General features: G+C 31.2%; 1 protein-coding gene across 2 annotated transcripts in view; it reads left to right on the forward strand.

Moving 5' to 3' along the window:
• Positions 1-857: 857 nt before the first annotated feature.
• The window catches only part of LOC143042137 (sodium- and chloride-dependent glycine transporter 2-like), a 52,783-nt gene continuing 34,029 nt past the window's right edge, over positions 858-19,611 (forward strand). The window contains exons 1-9 of one of the 2 annotated variants that reach the window (XM_076214391.1): positions 858-1,000; positions 10,343-10,508; positions 10,837-10,968; positions 13,152-13,401; positions 14,854-14,986; positions 15,690-15,824; positions 16,927-17,030; positions 18,004-18,128; positions 19,099-19,211. In XM_076214391.1, coding sequence (XP_076070506.1) covers positions 998-1,000; positions 10,343-10,508; positions 10,837-10,968; positions 13,152-13,401; positions 14,854-14,986; positions 15,690-15,824; positions 16,927-17,030; positions 18,004-18,128; positions 19,099-19,211 — 1,161 coding nt within the window. In that variant the 5' untranslated portion in view covers positions 858-997. Of the gene's footprint in view, positions 1,001-10,035; positions 10,166-10,342; positions 10,509-10,836; positions 10,969-13,151; positions 13,402-14,853; positions 14,987-15,689; positions 15,825-16,926; positions 17,031-18,003; positions 18,129-19,098; positions 19,212-19,611 lie in introns of those variants that run through there. The other variant, XM_076214392.1, reaches the window with a different exon arrangement.

Below are 19,611 nucleotides of genomic sequence, written 5' to 3' on the forward strand. Positions count from 1 at the left end.
GAAAGAGGCTTAACTCATCAGATACCGGGTAGATACAATCAGAAACACTACACAGAGTGGACGTGGCCGGGTACTTGTATATCCCGTACAACAACAAAAAAAAAAAAAAAAAAAAAAAAAAAAAAAAAAACACTAAGTACAGAATACACATTTCAAAAAAAGAAAAGAAAAACAAACACTCTATAGATTCCAAAAATACATACGCTCTATGATAAAAAAAATTCGTAAGGGTTCTACGTAACCAAGTGTCTCGCCTACAAAAATGTACTGTTGCTGTTAACGGCAGGGTCAACAAAAATGAGTAAAAGGTCAATAAAAATATTCCTCTTGATACTATCTTTTGATTGCAAGAAGCTTCTATCTAAGTTTGGTAAAAATCCAGGATAGTTTAAGAAGGTTATTAGAATTTAAAAAAAACAGAGTGCATGTATTATTTCCTGGCAAAAAATTAAGTCCATTTATAAGTAAAATATGGAAAAAATGTTGGTTTTTTTAACAAATTTAATAAATAAATACGAGAAAATAGTACAAGAAAAATAATACCCGACAATCGAGAAAACAATCCCAGACTTACTAACTCAAAGAAAGGTGTTTTTCAATGAAACATTTTGTTTAAAGCAAAAGTAGAAGCACATACAAGTCAAAACTATTGTGTTGTACAAGTTATTATCTTTGTCTCAACAAAAATTGTACCAGTAATTACTGGTAAGTAATAACCTGTACAAAATAATAAAATGTACACGACATATATACCTGTGTATTTTATTGTATGGGACACATCGGTCAATGAAGCGTTAATAAACCTATAGCAAACTTTTACATTGTTATACAGTACTAAAAATATGTTAAAGTAAATAGTGCTGTAACCATGTGCATCGGAGTGAGGTTGGAAATATAATGTTATCATATTAATAAATTAAGTTATGAACTTTTCTTAACCTATAAGAAAGCATTCAAAAGTTGAAGAAGGGAAAAGTGTTTTGGATTTCTAATACAAATGGTAAGGCTATTAACTACATATTTTAAGCATTTATGTTCTACCCTACACATTTCATAACAACAATATTGATACAATATTTTATCAATATAAGTATACACTTTGTACTTCAAAACTTTGGTATTAAATATTCATGATCCAATACAAAGTCTTGTCAAAAGCTGCCGAATTTTAATCATGTGAAGGAAATTGACTACATATATCTTTATGTACATCTTGGTCTAGTCAATATTTCAAAGTATGTGTGTTGATGGTGTACATACTAAGTCTTTTCTCTTTGTACCAGTCGTTCAAGTTGAAGTTTAAGTAAAAGATATGTGTTAAGGATCATTTACACATATAATAAAAATAATTTTGTTATGGTGTATGAATATAATAGCTAAAATATTTGAGAAATTATGTTTTTTTAACTCCTGAATTGTTGTTAAACAGCTATCACGGATTTATAAATATGTATCGTTAGAAGTTACCGTGTGTGCTATTATGAATATTTCACATAGTTTTATAGTAATATTTGATAAAACTTTTAAAATAATTCTGATTCCCTTTTTGTAACTTATTTTTAATATTAAGTTGACGGGGAAAAGAAACAAAAACACAATACACATATCACAGAAAACCTGACCGTACCAGCTTTGTTGCGTATGTTATTTGTTATAAGGGAGATAAGCGTTATAAGTGGAGAAAATGGCCGAATCATAACAAAAGAAAGGGATTTCACACCTAGAAAATTGCTGGAGTAGCATAACTTCTGGAGGTTGGACTCTCTATATCTTTTCTAATTAAATCAACAACTTCCAAGATCTTAATTCTGGGCATTCTGTATCGCTCTACAAGCTCTATATCTGCCATATAGTCGATTGGGTTGTTCCGATCACGGAAAATACGCGGCCTCCTCTCTTTCTTCTCTTCTTGCTCTAGTAAAGCCATGAACGCAGCCATAGTTGCTAAAAATGACACGTATTATTTCCCGTTTTCTTAAATTTTCCGATTAACGATTGCTTAAACCCAGTCGGGAATTTGCGACCAATATTTCTCGTAAGTCGTAAATATTTGTGAAACGGTCGCATATCGTTAAGATGGTCGTACGACCTTTTTTCACGATTTACGACCTTTTGTGAAACGGTGGCCTGACTAGGAAAGGTTAGTCTATTTAGGAAAATTAAGCTAATCTGATTTACGTTAATCTTGCATAGTAGTCTTGTATTCTGTACATGCTTATTTAATTCGATTAATAAGTCTGTATGTTTTATTGTTTATTTTTAGCTATGTGCTTATTTTTCTATAATCCGTTATTTGTATTTGTTATTGATTTATAGAAACATTTGTCAAATATATTCAGTAACTTTTGGTTTGTTTTATAAACTGTTTTATAATTTCGATATGGCATATCGGATTTGTATTACACTGAGCAGCTCAAACTCTGTAAAACTGTATTGCATCCTGTGAATTTTTTATAAAACATTTGATAGATGATGTAAGAAAACATTTTATAATGATATTCATATATCATTTAAATGATGTTTTGAGAATATGAACATTATTGAAACATTTTGTAAAATGGTTTTGAACATTTTCACAACATTTTCTCCTGCAAAAAAACAAAAACATTAATTTTTGTTTATGTTTTAAAATTGTTTCAAGGATATTTTTATAAACAATCATATGTAAATATCAAAATTCAGAAACGTTTTACTGATGTTTTAAAAATATCTTGAACATGTTATGGAAAATGTTTTGATTTTTTTTTAGCATCATCCATTTTAACGTGAATAAACATTGGGATCGATAAATTTCGTCCTTCCCCAATTTGTTGGCTTCATACAAAAAATGTTTATATGTTTCTGAGAATGACCTTATATTGTATATGTTCCAGACCATATCAGTATTTGGGCCATACGTGTATGGTCATGACCATATGCGTAGTACTCATTTGGTCCGACCATACGCGTATGGTCCGACCGTACGGGTATGGTCGGACCATATAAGTATATACTCGTTTGGTTATTAACGGGCCGGACCATATGATTATCAAGACCATATAGGTATTCGTTTATATATGCATTAGAAACGTTTCAATTATTAAAACTTAATCTTAAAAAAAAGATGGTTAGATAGAAATGTATTTATACTATAATTCAAAGTCTGCATAAACTTTTACTTGTGAGTGTAAAGCTAGCATTCTTTACAGCTGCGTGCAGTGATACTGATAAGAAGCTCTAGATCTCCAATATCGTAACATGACTACAATACACAACAATACACTATTCACAGGACAACTTTAAAAAAACTAGGTTCCTTGTCGGTGATGTCATCTTTTTTACACCATGTCAGCCACCGGTATAAATAAAGTAACAAAACCTCCTTTAACAATATTATGTGTATTTGATTTTGACATTTTCTTACTATACTTACAAATAGTGAGTCAAATTAACAGTGTGAAACTGCTGATTTTTGTTTAGTTATTTTTTATTATTATTAAATATAATAAAAACACCTTTTTAATGACGTGACAAATTGAAGGGTCGCATCGTATAACGAGTTTAAAAGTATTTAAATTAAATGTGTTAATTGGCCCGATCATATGAGTATATAAAAAAAGAAGATGTGGTATGATTGCCAATGAGACAACTGTCCACAAAAAACCAAAATGACGCAGACATTAACAACTATAGGTCACCATACGGCCTTCAACAATGAGCAAAGCCCATAACGCATAGTCAGCTATAAAAGGCCCCGATAAGACAATGTAAAACAATTCAAACGAGAAAACTCATATGGTCAATTAACAGCTTCCAATTGCTTTTGAGCATTTCCATATGCTCAAGTCAATGGGTGTTTCGGATACGCGAGAATTCTGATATAAGAACTTTGGTAGGCGACCTTTTTATTTATAAAAACGAAGAACATGAATTCCCGAATTATCAAGCTAAGGAATATAAGATCGACAATGTACAATTCAACAGAAACTTATGTTATCCAAATTTGGATAAAATAGATAAAACCCATTACCTTGGATAAATAACTGCTCTTATCCAAATTCTGATGAGAAGTATAGATAGCCTACCTCAGAGAGTTTAGTATGCAGTGAGTATCCTTGTCCAAAATGGCATAAGTATATCTATATCTAATAATGATTCGTCTTGGTTGTTATCCGAATTCGATTAAGAAGATAAAATGAATAATACATATGAGTACCAATCAAGATGTCCGAGGGGTGGGATAGGGAGGCTGCAGAAAATCTATTACAGAATATAGACCATAAAGTAACCGAAGAAAATAAAAAAATGTGGGAAATTGAAATAACTTTGGATGAAATAAGTAAGGCCATTACAATTTTGAAACCTGATAAATCCCCTGGGAAAGACGGAATTGTAAATGAATTTTACAAAATATATTGGTATTTGATAAAGGACGACTTCGTAGCGGTTATTAAGGAAATCTTTGACAACAATTTGCTCTGTGAATCTCAATATAGAGGTATGATTACGCTTATGTTTAAGTCTGGGGAGGGAGAAGACATAAAAAAAATTGGCGTCCTATAACGCTCTTGAACACGGACTATAAAATTATTTCCAAAGTACTCGCGGAAAGGTTAAAAAATGTATTACCGCAAATAATTGATTTCGATCAAAAAGGGTTTGTCAAAGGGCGCAACATTTTTCAAGGCAATAGATTACTAAAAGATGTTATAGATTTTTGTGAATTAGAAGATGAGGAGAGTGCAATATTATTTTTGGATCAACAAAAAGCATTTGATAGGGCGGAATGGGAATGGATCGATTTTTGCTTATTAAAATTTGGGTTTGGGGAAAAATTCAGGAGTTGGGTAAAAATGCTTCTCATTAACGCCAAGACGTGTATTCATACGAATGGGTTTACTTCTAGATTCGTAGGCATAACCCGTTCAATTCGCCAATAGCCCGATGTTATATATTCTGCAAGCAGAACCGCTTGCAGCATCAATTAGAAACAATCCTAATATAGAAGGAATAAAACTTCCTACTAGAACTTGGGACTATATTGAAACAAAGCTAAATATGTTTGCTGACGATACTCAACTCTTTAATAAAAGCGAGGAGTCTATCGAAGAAACATTTAAAACTTTAAAACTGTACGAAAACGCTTCGGGGGCTAAAATGAATATGGATAAGACTGTTGGCATGTATTTAGGCAAGTGGCGAAATAAAAAAACAAAATTTAACAAAATTAAATGGTCTAAGCGTCCTGTGAAAGCATTAGGGGTACAACATGGATATGGGGTGGACTTGGATCAAATATGGTTAGAAAAAATAAATAAGATAAAAAGCTGTATGGAAGTTTGGAAATCAAGAGATCTCACATTTACGGGAAAAGTTTTAATTATCAAATCCTTTGTACTGTCCGTCATTGGATACGAAATTGAAATGAGAGGTATCCCGGTTATATACGAAAAACAAATAAATGATATTATATGGTCCTTTATATGGGATGGGAAAACAAACCAAATCGCTAGAACAGTGTGCTGTTTACCGAAAGAAAAAGGGGGGGATAGGAATGATAAACTTGAGGGACTTTATTAAATCAAAACAGGTGAAAAGTATGTACAGTATTGTCAACTCAAAAACACAAAAATGGAATGCAATAGGAAAATACTGGTTAACGTCACTAGACGAAAAATATGATACAGATTTTTTTATATGTTCTTGTTCGGACACTACATGTTTTAGGCAAATACAAATGTCCAAATATTATAAAGAACTTTTAATTTCCTGGACTGACTTACAGAAAATCCAAAAATCGGTCACGAAAGAGGACCTTTTAGAAGAAAATATATTCGGCAATTGTAAATTTAAGTTCAAGGGACATGCATTATATTATGCAAATTTTGCCTCCAGTGGAATAAAAAGAAAAGATATATGGAACTTAAACAATAAATCCTTTAAAACTTCTTTTGATATTTTTAACAGTCTTAAAGATAAAAGGAATTGGATTGCACAATATAGCCGAATTAAATCTTCGTTAACACCTCAACAAATTGACGTTTTAAAAACAGACTCCATCACACAAAGTCATTCTGATAGACCTATAAAAATAACAAATTCTTGTCAATTTATAAAAAATAGAGTTGTCGTTGATGCCAAAAAATTATGGCTTAAAGATATTAGATACTTTTATGAGAATAAAACAGCTCCAAATAGCCAGTTAAAGTGGAATTTACATTTTGGGAATGAACTACCATGGGAATACATTTGGGAAACTTTAAATAAGAATTTAGCTAACAGGAAAACTAAACAACTTCAATGGAAGCTACTACATAATATAATTTACACCGAAAAAAAAAATACAAAAAATGAATCGCTCAAACGGGAAGTGTCACTTTTGCAATGAAAACGAATCACTTTTTCATCTTTTTATTTATTGTAAACTGGTAGAAGACGTTTGGCGGGAAATTTTTGAGAAAATATGGGAATTTTGTTCAAAATTAAATATCGAAAAATTACAAAACTCGGAAACAAGTATAATTTTTGGGGTCATTAATGCAGATGCATCTTATACCCAAATTTTAGATACGGTGCTTTTAATCACGAAATGGGTTATCTGGAAAACTAGAAATATCGCAAAATATCAAAAGAAAGGGATAAGTAAATCGTTGATTTTAAATATGACAAAACATGAAATGCAATGTTTGCCCAAATGTCTTAAACCAAATACGAAAAACGAAGCATTTTCTACTATGTGTGAAATCTTTTGTATATAAATATATATTTTGCGTGGTCAGGTCAGTGCAATGACCTCTTTGATACTGATTGAATAATAATATGTACACTGCTCTCAACTCCCTACATGTAATTTCTATTGTGTATGTAATTGATGTATATTATCTAATTGTAATAAGACAGGTTCATTTTATAAACAAATATTTACTCACCATATCTTTCAAATAATAGTGCCTAACAAGATTTTGTGAGGTAGACGAAATTGACTTTAAAACGATCGTATTGACTTTTGATGTCCAGAAATAGGCAGATCGGACATATTTTGACTTTATTTACTTACTTCTTAAGTTTGTGATTAATTGTAATTAACATATTCCAATGAGACTGAAAAATGCTTTTTTTTTGTTATGATAAATAATAATTTTACCTGCCGTAGTCGTGCGTAAAATATATTTCGGCATTTCTCTTAAGAAATGACTTGTTTAATGGAACAAAACGTCTTATTTGTAAACTTTCTCTTTTATCTCCACAATAGGCTTTTAAAAAATAATCTTTCAACTGTGGATTCAGAAAATTTTGTGAAAATAGAAGAAGTGTCAATTCTTACCTTTCATACCTTAACTTTCATTGATAAAACATAATATTGACTCGTCCAGTGTCCAGTTTGAAGGTCATTATAGTTACCGTACACATTCATGCACGTTCTAATTAATCAATAGTCATGTATGAAAAGCATAAACAAGTTTGTAGGTAAACTAATAACAACTTAATCCAATCAAATTGCCTACGATTCAATAACAATGACCAGTCCACATCATAAAAATGTATAGGGGTAAACTGGGTAGGGAGAAAATGTCAGATATTTTAAGTTCATTATTTTGCAACAACGAATAAAAATTTGTTAACCAATAGATTTGCTATAATTTCATAAACATGTCATTCTGTATTGGTATAGTTTTTGGATCTTTTATTTGCGTATTTAAGGCTGTAAAAAGTTTGGCCTTCAAAAGTCAACATAATCATTGACTTTATACAGAAAATTCGCCTTTTTAAAACATTGAATGTATCACGAATAATACGCGACAACAAAGTAAAATCATTTCTTAAAACAATGCAAAAAAAATCATTCTGATTGATACAGTGGTATTGTCATAAATTGCGCTGGAGTGAACAGTGGTACAGCAAACGTCGAATTCCCTCACACAATGTTATCACACACTATAAATCCTTTTTGAAAATCAAAATCATTAATCCATTTTTATGAATGAACTACACATCCCTTTAACAAATCGCACGTGGTAAATGAGCACTCGACCAGAAATTAAATGTAATTGAAATTGACATAACAAAAGACTTGATGTACGATAAAATTGAAACTGCTTTATACAGGTAGCCTTTGTGAGAAATAAATAAAGATAAAAAACATACTTTATTTAAAACATTATATATGGTGAGAGGTAAAGATATATAGATCGATAATGTTTGCAGGTACATGTACATTTGTACAAGGATAGATAATATTTATAAAGGTTGATGTTAATAATTCATAGTGGGAGGTTTTTTTCTCATTTGCTTTTTCCCCGACAAAAGTGATATAGTTATATATCAATTAGCCATGTGATTAATTTTTTGAACTAATGATTGATTGATTGTTTCTTGTTAAACGTTCAGTGGCAAATATTTCATGTACATGAAAAATCAAAAGTTAGTGAGGGAAGGGCAAATATTGGTTCTACAAACTGCTTCTTCTTTCTTTTGTCATTAATTGGCAAAAGCAAGCATGATAGAAAAAAAGAGAAAAAGAAACACCGTCCGACCATATATTAAATAGCTATTAAATCTATGGTCCGACATACCATCAAAAGAAACAATGAGAACCTCGCCACGACGGTTGAGTATCATAAAACTTTCAGGTCAGACCGGGTACATTGAAATATAGGACAATTTGACAACAGATAATTTAGAGATGTTAAATGAAAATATACTAGTAAATCGACTAGTCTATTTTTTTTTATAATTCCAATCCAGGCGCATATTTACATAATATACAGTTTACAAAATATATGAATCCAAGATTCACATAGACAAATGTTAGGCACTCACAGCACATTACTTTCACAAGTTGCCACAAACAGAAATCGTTACATTGATTTCCGTATAAAACAATGACAGGTTCCTCTTTAATAAGATCTGCCAAAAATCTGCAAAGAATAACAATATCCTTTAAAAGTTTTATATTGTATTGTTCCTTCTCGCCTTCAATTCTTTTAACTCATAAACAGAGTCCATAGAATGATACACATTTGTCAACAAGAATGAACCAACTATGCAAAAAGAATCTAACATAAATTCTACTTGTTAACCTGACATAAATTGCCACCATAAATAGTAAATGAAAATATACTAGTAAATCGACTTATCTATTGTATATTAAAAGTCCATTCCAGGCGAATATTTATTTTAGATACAGTTACAAAACATATGATGCGAAGATTCACATAGAAAAATGTTAGGCACTCATAGTACATTACTTTCACAAATTACCACAAACGGATTTCGTTACACATCTTACATTCCGTATACAAAACAATGACCAATACGGTGTACACTTAAAATAAAAGCACGCAAATTTTTCAATAATATGCAGAAAAAAAAAAACACGCAACAGTGTCTTTTACTGTTCGGACAAAAAACACATAAATAAATACAAATGAATAATAATGTAGCACAACCTTTCTATGAATCTATAATTTTATGGTACTCTCAATATCTGAAAAATCTGCATAGAATAACAATATCCTTTCGAACGTTTCATATTGTATTGTTCCTTCTGGTTTTGAATTCTTTCATCTCTAAAATAGTCCTTGTATAGACATTTGTCAACACTAATATACTAACACCATGTCAGCCACCGGTATAAGTAAAGTAACAAAACTTCCTTTAACAATATTATGTGTATTTGATTTTGACATTTTCTTATTGTACTTACAAATAGTGAGTCAAGTTAACAGTGTGAAACTGCTGATTTTTATTTAGTTATTTTTTTTATTATTATTAAAATATAATAAAAACACCTTTTTAATGACGTGACAACTTGAAGGGTCGCACCGTATAACGAGTTTAAAAGTATTTAATTAAATGTGTTAATTACCCCGCCCATATGAGTATATACCCATATGGTCATGACCATACGTGTATGGTCCAAATACTCATATGGTCCGGAAAATATATATAACACAATAAAGTAGGTGCATATTTTGACGTGTACACCAATTATGTTTATCAATATTTTATTTCAATAATGGTACACTAATGTTAATGTTAATTTTAGAACAGTTAACAACAGTAATGGTTATTCCAGTCTTCCAGAGTCCATTAGCAATAGTGTCCTAGTCGTGCCACATTCACATTTTTGAGGATCATTTGCAAATGCCCCTACACAGAGTTCTTTAAACACTACATATTTGCTGTAAGTGCATTATCTTCTTTCATAGCCATCTATTTTCATCATGATTATCGAACAATATATGTTTTTCGTAATTTATGGAGTTTAAAGAAAACTCAACACCGAAAGGCAAATATGAAGTGGTTTAATGATGTTAAATTTTCATGATTATCGAACGATATATATTTTCTAACATTTAAGGAGTGTAAAGAAAACTCAACATCGAAGGGCAAATATGACGTTACACAAAAAGAAAGAAGAGAGACCTGGACTGGACGTTTTGATTTTTTTCTATCTAATGTTGGATATGCTGTTGGTATTGGTAACATCTGGCGATTTCCATACCTATGTTATAAAAATGGAGGTGGTAAGATTGTTTTATGTAATTCGTGTATTGATTTTAAAGGGGCATTTATCAGCATGATTTGTAATAAGGTCAAATTAAAATGTAGAGTCTACCAAACTGTTATGTAAACACCGTTACATCACAGCGTCTTTGTTCGGAGCCGGATCACCCCTACCAGATCATCCCATTACAGGACATACCTCTGATTTATAGGGAAGTAATTTTGTCATATTCAAGAACTAAGTTCTTTTACCCAAAATAAAATAGAATAAATAAATAAAATAAAATAAAACGGAAAACAAAGTCAATGATATGACAACTATGATTCATCAAATAATTTCTTTTCCAGGATCGTTTCTGATTCCATACATAACGTTTATGATACTGGGTGCGTTACCAATGTTTCTTCTGGAATACTCTCTTGGCCAGTTTTCTAGTAATGGACCAATAAGTGTATGGAAAATATGTCCCTTAATGAAAGGTGAGACTTTTTTTGTTATTCATGGGCTCATTTTAGTCTTGTTCCTTTAAGCGTGTAGTTAGACACAGAATATTTGATTTCGTCTATAAAACTGTCAAGTAATAAAAAAAATATATTGCGGTTGACAAGACAATGCGACATTGAATGTATGTTGGATACAACAATTTAAACAATCTGCAGTTTGCAAAATACGAATCCCTAAGGTCATACGGAATACCGAAGTTATAAGAATGACACCCTTTTCACACACACGCACCAAATATGTGACCCGCCATGACATTTGCAGGCTTATAGAGGTAGAACGTCATTGTTAGAAAAATTATAAACATGATAAGTATTGAGATTCAATGTATTTGTGAAGAAGAGATAAACACTTTCCTTTGCTTCTTTTTTGCGGACGCCGAACTATGTATAGAGACATGCATACTAATCTAAAATAAAAGAAGGATTATTAAAGTGGTACCTAACACTACAGGGAGATAACTCTGTAAAATCAGCTAAACGTTTTAATTACGTTATGTTGTTAAGGGTATAGTAAGCTTCTCAATGATCAAAATAAGTATTTGTCAAACTACTATACAACCAGTGTAATTTTTCTGATAAAACGGTTGGTTCAAATTTTTTGAAATTTTTATATTTTTGTAAAAGGGTCAAAGTAAATACTTTGTCAAAATTTTAAGAAAATTAAACGAGCCAAATTAATTTTAGTTAAAGTGTTGGGTACCACCTTAAAGCTTACTTTGACAAATTTTAAACTATCTTTATTTCAACAAGTTTAAATCACATGTTCTAAATTAAAGCTACAAAGAAACCAAAATGTTCTGCTCTATAGATTTTCTTTGGAGTCTGAAATATATCCATAATAAATGTACCGTATCAAATAAAAACTTATAAACTGTTACGCGTCGCATACTTTGTTTAGAGACATGCATGATAAATCTTAATGGGATATAAACTCTAAGCCGGGAATGTCACAGTATATATATACCCTGTCTGAGACCTGAATAACATATAATATATAAGTTTTGAAGAAGTTTTACTTTATCGTTTGAAGTGAAAAATATTTGAATCTACATTTTAAATTGATACACAAAAAAATAAAAATTCTCTATAGATTTTATTCATAAATGGAGTCTGAAACATATCCATCATAAATGTACCGTATCAAATAAAGACTTATAAACTGTTACGCGTCGCATACTTTGTTTAGAGACATGCATGATCAATCTTAATTAAAAGACAAATTGAAAAAAAGGAATTCTTAAAGCTTACTTTGACAAATTTTAAACTAACTTCGTTACAACAAGTTAAAATTACATGTTCTAAAATAGAGCTAAGAATTGTTTGTATTGTAGTAAATCTAATTCTTTGAAATTTTATTCAAATACGCTATTGAACATTACTAAGAGCCAATGAATACAATAATTTTGTATTTTATAAATTAGTGCCTTCAATAAATAAAAGTCGTCACAGAACAGTCTCATTTTCATACCGGTATTCGAAATGACTCGTTTCATTGCTATTACAAAAAATATGTCATAATAACGTTACAGAGAGTTTTGTTTCGGAATATTCTAGATAAATATACAAAAAGCAAATTTTAGACAATGTACCCTCCTTAGCCTGGAAGTGGCTAGTCACACACAGTTAACGGCGTTTTTCTCACAATGACGTTCGTCCTCAATAAGCCTAGATATGTCGTGGCTGGTCACCTATTCATTATATATTCTTATTCACATATAACTTTGTAGTTGTACATCAATCTGATTAGATTGATATGATTACTGTTTTACCATAATCATACTGATGAAGGATTTGGTTCAGTAAAATTAGATACAACGTAGATTAACGTTTGATTTTGTTCTTACATATCGGTATTTTACTCGTTCTTCAAAACAACAAGACAAACTTGTTACCTGGTTTGCACTAACATGAGCGACAAGACATGCGCCACATGTTGATCAGGATATGCTCACCCTTCTAGAGCATCTCACCTGGGGTGATTCGTGTTGCTTATTCTTTTCTTTTCTGTGTAAGCCTGTGTATTCTATTGTTTGCATGTTTGCCTTTTTTTCTTTTTTAGCCATGGCGTTATCAGTTAATTTTCAATTGATGAGTTTGAATGTTCCTCTTTTATATGTTTTTTATTTATTTTTATTTATCATTATTTTTTTCTGTAAAAGGTCTTGGATATGCAATGGTATCTACATCCGCCATATTTTGTATATACTTTAACGTTATGATGGGATATGTGTTGTACTTCCTGTACCATTCACTAACCTCTGTTTTACCATGGAGCACGTGCGACAATGAGTGGAACACAGAGTTTTGTTATATTTCAAAACCATCTAACACATCAACCAGTAATATTTCATCTATTACCGGAAATAATACCGGGGATTTGAAAATGTCATCAAGCGAAGAATTCTGGAGGTGAGAATATAAATATCCATTTGCTAAAATGTTCATATAAGTACATTATAAATATATCCCAACAAATGCAGATTATTGTCTTAAAGTGTCGTTTTGAACTAACTCTCATTGTTAAGACCCATTGGTGGCCTTCGGCTGTTGTCTGCTCTATGGTCGGGTTGTTGTCGCTTTGACACATTCCCCATTTCCTTTCTCAATTTTATGTAATGTAACGTCTGGAGCCAATGCAACCTCGGTATGTAAATTAGGAAACGTGACTAGACCGCAAGTTGTACATATTCCAACCAGAAATCAAAGATTTAAAAGATACCTTTTTTGATAAACGTAACGATTATCAAGAATAAAAATCTAATTAGCTGTATAAACCATAGAGGACAAATTTGTAACCTGTTCGACGAAAAAGAAACCAATAAAAGACATTCAAATTCTACAGAGACATATATGAGCCAATGCGTTATACATATTATTTTGAATAGCGTCTAAATGGTGTTTTGGATAATCATGATCGAGTCTAATCCTTTCATTGAATCATTAGATATATGTTCATTTTATTGGTTGAAATTTTTCTTTTAAAAGATCTAGAGTAAGTAAACAAAGCTTTAAAGTTTTATTACTATATTTCAATGACAATTCTCGGTAAATGCTTTTGCAATGTGCATCTTTGAAAAATAGCTGGAAATATATAATGAGAATCAGATTTCCAATTTTTGCTAGTGTCAATTATATTTTTGCATGTTTTATTATTTTTATTTCGTTCCTTGCCAACATATCCTGTTTTGGTTGATAAACATTGCTCAATGGATGTTCGCTACTCTGTTTTGAAATTTTAAGCTTTTAAGAAGACTGTTATGAATTGATAGTCTAAAACAAAAGGGAACTAAACAAAAAACAAACAAAAAATCAGGTAGGGCCTTTGTGCATATTTTCGATTTGTAACCAATTAAACAATTGGCGAAACTGATCCTCTCTAGATTCGACAAATATTTAACATTGACACATTCTTTCAAAAACAATGAAAACTAATAAGGATTACAAAATGTATATAAGATTATAAAAAAGGCTTTTAAAAAAATATTTGATATAATTATGAACAGAAAAGTAGGAGTTAGAGGGCAAAATTTTTATTTGACCTACATGGATAAAACTAGAATATTCCCAATATCTCACAACAAGTCAAAAACAAAAGCAGTAAACATCCTAAATGCCAAATTATCAGCACATTGTATGATAATACAATATGTCGAGCTCTAAATCATCAGACATTATAAAATTTTAAAATAAATAAAATAGAAATAATCAAATATTGGTCACTTAAATCATTATTTGGTACTGCCATCAGCGCTAGCTTAAATCGAGTACATACAATGTAGAACAGCAATTGTACCAAATACACTATATATCGATCGATCGAGAACTATATTTACGTTTCATGCTAGTAAATACTTATTTTAGCTATAATGTACTCCAGATCACAAGTGGTATAGAAGATATGGGAAACATCAGATTAGAACTTTTGTTATGCCTTTTCATATTTTGGTTCATTGTATTTCTTTGTTTGTGTAAAGGAATAAAAGTTTCCGGAAAGGTAAGTTAAATAACACAATTTGACTGCATCATATGCATATTTAATAAGTAATATATCTTCAGTGATGATCGTGGCCAAATAATACTGAAAAAAAACATAAGTGAAAGCTTATAATATCCTCGCAACCAAACAAAACAAAATGAAAAAAAGACACTGCTTCAACAAACAAAAAAGCACGTGGTACCTGAACGAAATAGATTTTGTTAAATTCTAAAAATGAAACGCCTGACACACATTGTGCAAACGTTATTTGATAGATAAAAGTAGTATATCGCTACACATCTAAAGTCACAATCCATTGAGTGAAAACTCACCCGGGTTACAAACTAAAACCGCGGGAAACACGTCAACTATATGAGGAAAACAACGAAACAACAGAAACACTGAAGTAAAAACAAACAACAACAAAAAAACAATGACAATGCAACAAACATAGAAACAAACTATTACATAACAACTGCCATATTCCTGACTTGGTACAGGACATTTTTAGAATAAATGGTGGGTTAAACCAGATTTTGTGGCTAGCCAAACCATGCACTATATGATAATGTTAAATATAATAAAATGACGACAGCAGATACATTTTTTTGTACCAAATCTATAAGAAGGTGTACATTGCATGTCATAAAGTATAATATATATATGCGTATATTTGGTAGTGAGTTCTTAATAAAACATAATAATATTTGCTTCATTACAGATTGTATACATGACAGCAATATTTCCATATATTGTATTGATAATCTTTCTCATCAGAGTAGTAACACTTCCTGGTGCAACGGATGGAATACTGTTTTATGTCGTTCCTCAATGGGACAAACTACTGTCTACGAAGGTATACCATATATACAAGCTCATTTAAGGTTAATGTCATTGCATTGTGTTTTGTTGTTAATTTTTTGTTCTGTTTAAAACTTAAAAACATTGTTGAATATTTTGGTTTAAAGAATCTTAAAAAATACCTTTAGGTTGGTTGATGGAATATCGGCGAAAAAGAATAGAACGTGTAGGGCAGTACATGTATATCGTTTTGAAGAATACTGTACGCTTCATGTTGTTAATGTTAAATTAAGTATAACGGTATCGCGAAGTCAGAGTTGAAGAGAGTCAAATGATACTAAAGGGACATACTCAAACTCAAAAGTCGATACTAAACTCACTGTACCTTGATACTAAACGAAGAGTGACCAGAACACATCAGTACACAAAACAAAGAAAACTACAAACCGAGCGAGACGACCCATTCCAAAACGCCTGAGGGACATAGATATATACAACTGTATCTAGAATACTCTGTTATCAACAGATACGTGAACAACACCATCATCACTTTGCTGAGTTTTCAAAAATTTTGATTATAAGTCTTTTATGGTTCATTTTCTCTTTTAAAAACAGTTATGTATTTGTGTACTTTATGGCGTCAAACAGATGCTAAATAAACCTTGCACTAAACACATCTATGTTTACTCGAACGTTAATATACCCGAACTTCACTTAGGAGATAACTGTATTGTATTTTAAGCTCCGACGGCATCAATTGGGGATTTGATGGTCGCAAATTGAGTTTACTGGCGACGCGTTAGCGGAGACAGTAAACGGGTATTCGCGACCATCAAATCCCCAATTGATGCCGTCGGAGCTTAAAATACAATATTGTAATTTCCATTCTAATGAAACTGACCGAAAACAACGTTAAAACGTGTATTTATTTTTTTCGTATGACGTTTGCGCTTGCGCTTACGTCCGATAGCATCAATTGTCAATTGATGCCATGTAAATAAGTGACGTTATTCAAGCAAAATGAACGTTACAAATTTGTTGCATTAGAGTACTCAATATACTTGTAATTCATTGCGTGTTTCAATAGCAATTCAATGAATGTTTAAATTGCAATTCAATGCGTATAACATAAATGTTGTGTTTGCTATGTTTTCTAGGTGTGGGGTGAGGCTGCCTTGCAGATATTCTTCTCCACTTCAATGGGTTGGGGTGGCCTATTGACCTTTGCAAGTTATAATAAGTTTCACGATAATATGTATGGGTGAGTTAACATGATAGTTGTTGATATAGATATAAGAAGATGTGGTATGAATGCCAACGAGACTAACACTTCATCCACGTCATCATTTATAACACTTAACCATTATAGGTCAAAGTAAGGTCTTCAACACCGAGATTTGGCTTACACCATACAGCAAGCTATATATAAAGGGCACCACAAATGACTAATGTACAACCATTCAAACGGGAAAACCAACGGTCTACTTTATATAAAAACAATATGTATTGTATTTGATATATTTTTTAATGACTGCTTCCATTATGTTAAGCAAGCTATACACAAGTTACATAAAGTTGGTGATGACTTGTCTGTTAATTTCATTTTCTGAACGAAAAAAATAGAAAGGATATGGGGTATTCATTCATGACACAAAATCTGTAAATGAAATGAACTGAAATTGAAACGAAAAGATGAAAATAAAAATAATAATGTCGTTTTTATAATTGGTCTATGAATATTCATACAGAAGTCATTTTAATAAATTTCCAGTTGACAAAATTTAATTTTTTTTTTCGAAAAACTAAGGATTTTCTTATTCCAGGAATATACTACCTTAGCCGTATTTGGCACATCTTTTTTGGAATTTTGGGTCATCAATGCTCTTCAATTTTGTACTTGTTTGGCTTGATAACTATTTTGATCTGAGCGTCACTAATGAGTCTTGTGTAGACGACACGCGCGTCCGGCGTATTAAATTATAATCCTGGTACCTTTGATAACTATTAATAGAAACATGACAATTCCAACACATCACCTACTGTTACTAATCGTTCTGACACTAAAATTATCTTTGTTCCATCTGCATTATTTCTATTTCAACTAAAGAAAAACAGTTTAAAAATGACGTGTGCATTTTTTACACCTGGAACCGCAGATGCAAATTAATATTCGCTATAAATGTTTAAGATGATGAAATCTGTAAATCTTAAAATATTTTAATTTTTTATACCAGGAATGCAATGATTGTCCCAACAGTGAACTGTGGAACAAGTATATTTGCTGGTTTTATTACATTTTCGATGCTTGGTTTCATGGCGTTGAACAAAGGAACAACAGTTGACAAAGTACTAAATCAAGGTATGTACTTTCATCTCTGTGGACGTAAACTGAAATTGCACATCCCTGTTCAGACACTTCAAAAGAATTGGAATCATGCAGAACTCTTAAATGAAAAATAAAAAAAACTGGAGATGTGATATGATTTCCAATGAGACAACTATCCATACACATGCTAAAGTTTAAACGAAGTGTATGTAAGAAATTATGGGCAACCGTAGAGCCTCCGATAATGCTCAAGCTCTTCTACCTACAATTTCATAAGACCTTTTAACCCTTTTTGATTTGAATGTCACTAAAGAATCCTTTGTAGACGAAATGCACGTATGGCGTGCAAAGTTGTATTCCTGGTATCTATGATATGTCTATGTTGCATTTTTCCCATCTTTCAATAATGCGTTAACACAACCATGCTTTTTAGCATACCTTTCTTATAGTATGCGTTTATACTAAGGGAAATAAGTCATACAGCTCATCCGGTGAAGGCAACTCTTTCGCTTTTTGAATATATATATTTAAAGATCAAAATACTATAAGTTTTCTATCCCCATGCATACTTGTCTTTATCTTGATTTGACACGTTTTACACTGTTGTTTGAATAGACTTCAACTTTTATCATAAGTCGGTTTTGGTGTTCTTTTAAAGAAACCTTGTTTATTAATTTAAACAAGTCCTCGTTTTCATTTGACAAAAAACTCGTTGGATAAAGATTATCTTTTATTTGTTGAAAAGCGTATTTTTTCGATTGCCATTGTTAGTATAATTTATAAATGCTTTTACTTGCACATTACGGTTGCACACCAGTCTAAACTTTTAATCTACATCAGCTTATTTTTTGAAGAGTATATTTACACGATTCAAAATAACTTTAATTGTGTTTTATTTTATTCATTTTAGTATATTGAAACATGGTATCGGTTCAAATATGTCTGGAAGAGCCTATTGCTTATTTACATTTATTTTAGGACTTATGCTGTTTGTATTTTGCAGGACCAGGTTTGGTATTCATAACATACCCTGAAGCTATTTCAAGCTTCCCAATATCACCATTTTGGGCTGTTCTCTTTTTCCTAATGCTATTTACAATAGGAATTGATACACAGGTTAGATTTTTTTAAAATATTATATGTTTTTCTATGACGGACACAGCAGATGAATTTTTTAAAACATTTAAACAAACGTATAAGATTAATATTTTTGATCCGCATTGAACAAATGCGTTCTTGAATGTCTCGTTAGAATAATAGCAAACCAAAACTAGCTGTTGCAGGACCACCATTTAATCAATTTATATTTTAAATTGGATACGCTTGATGAATTATTGATAGACGTTAAGTAGTAATTGAGACTATTTAAAGGTGTAATCCCCCTTATATATGAAAATAACTACAGAATAAAAGTTATAAATAAACAAAGTTAAAACACAGAAAAAATCAAGACACACATACAACAATATAAACCATAGTCGTTCGCTCTTAGGCCTATTACCAATCAAATTCTTTC

Source organism: Mytilus galloprovincialis, chromosome 8, assembly GCF_965363235.1.
Source record: "Mytilus galloprovincialis chromosome 8, xbMytGall1.hap1.1, whole genome shotgun sequence".
Lineage (NCBI taxonomy): Eukaryota > Metazoa > Mollusca > Bivalvia > Mytilida > Mytilidae > Mytilus > Mytilus galloprovincialis.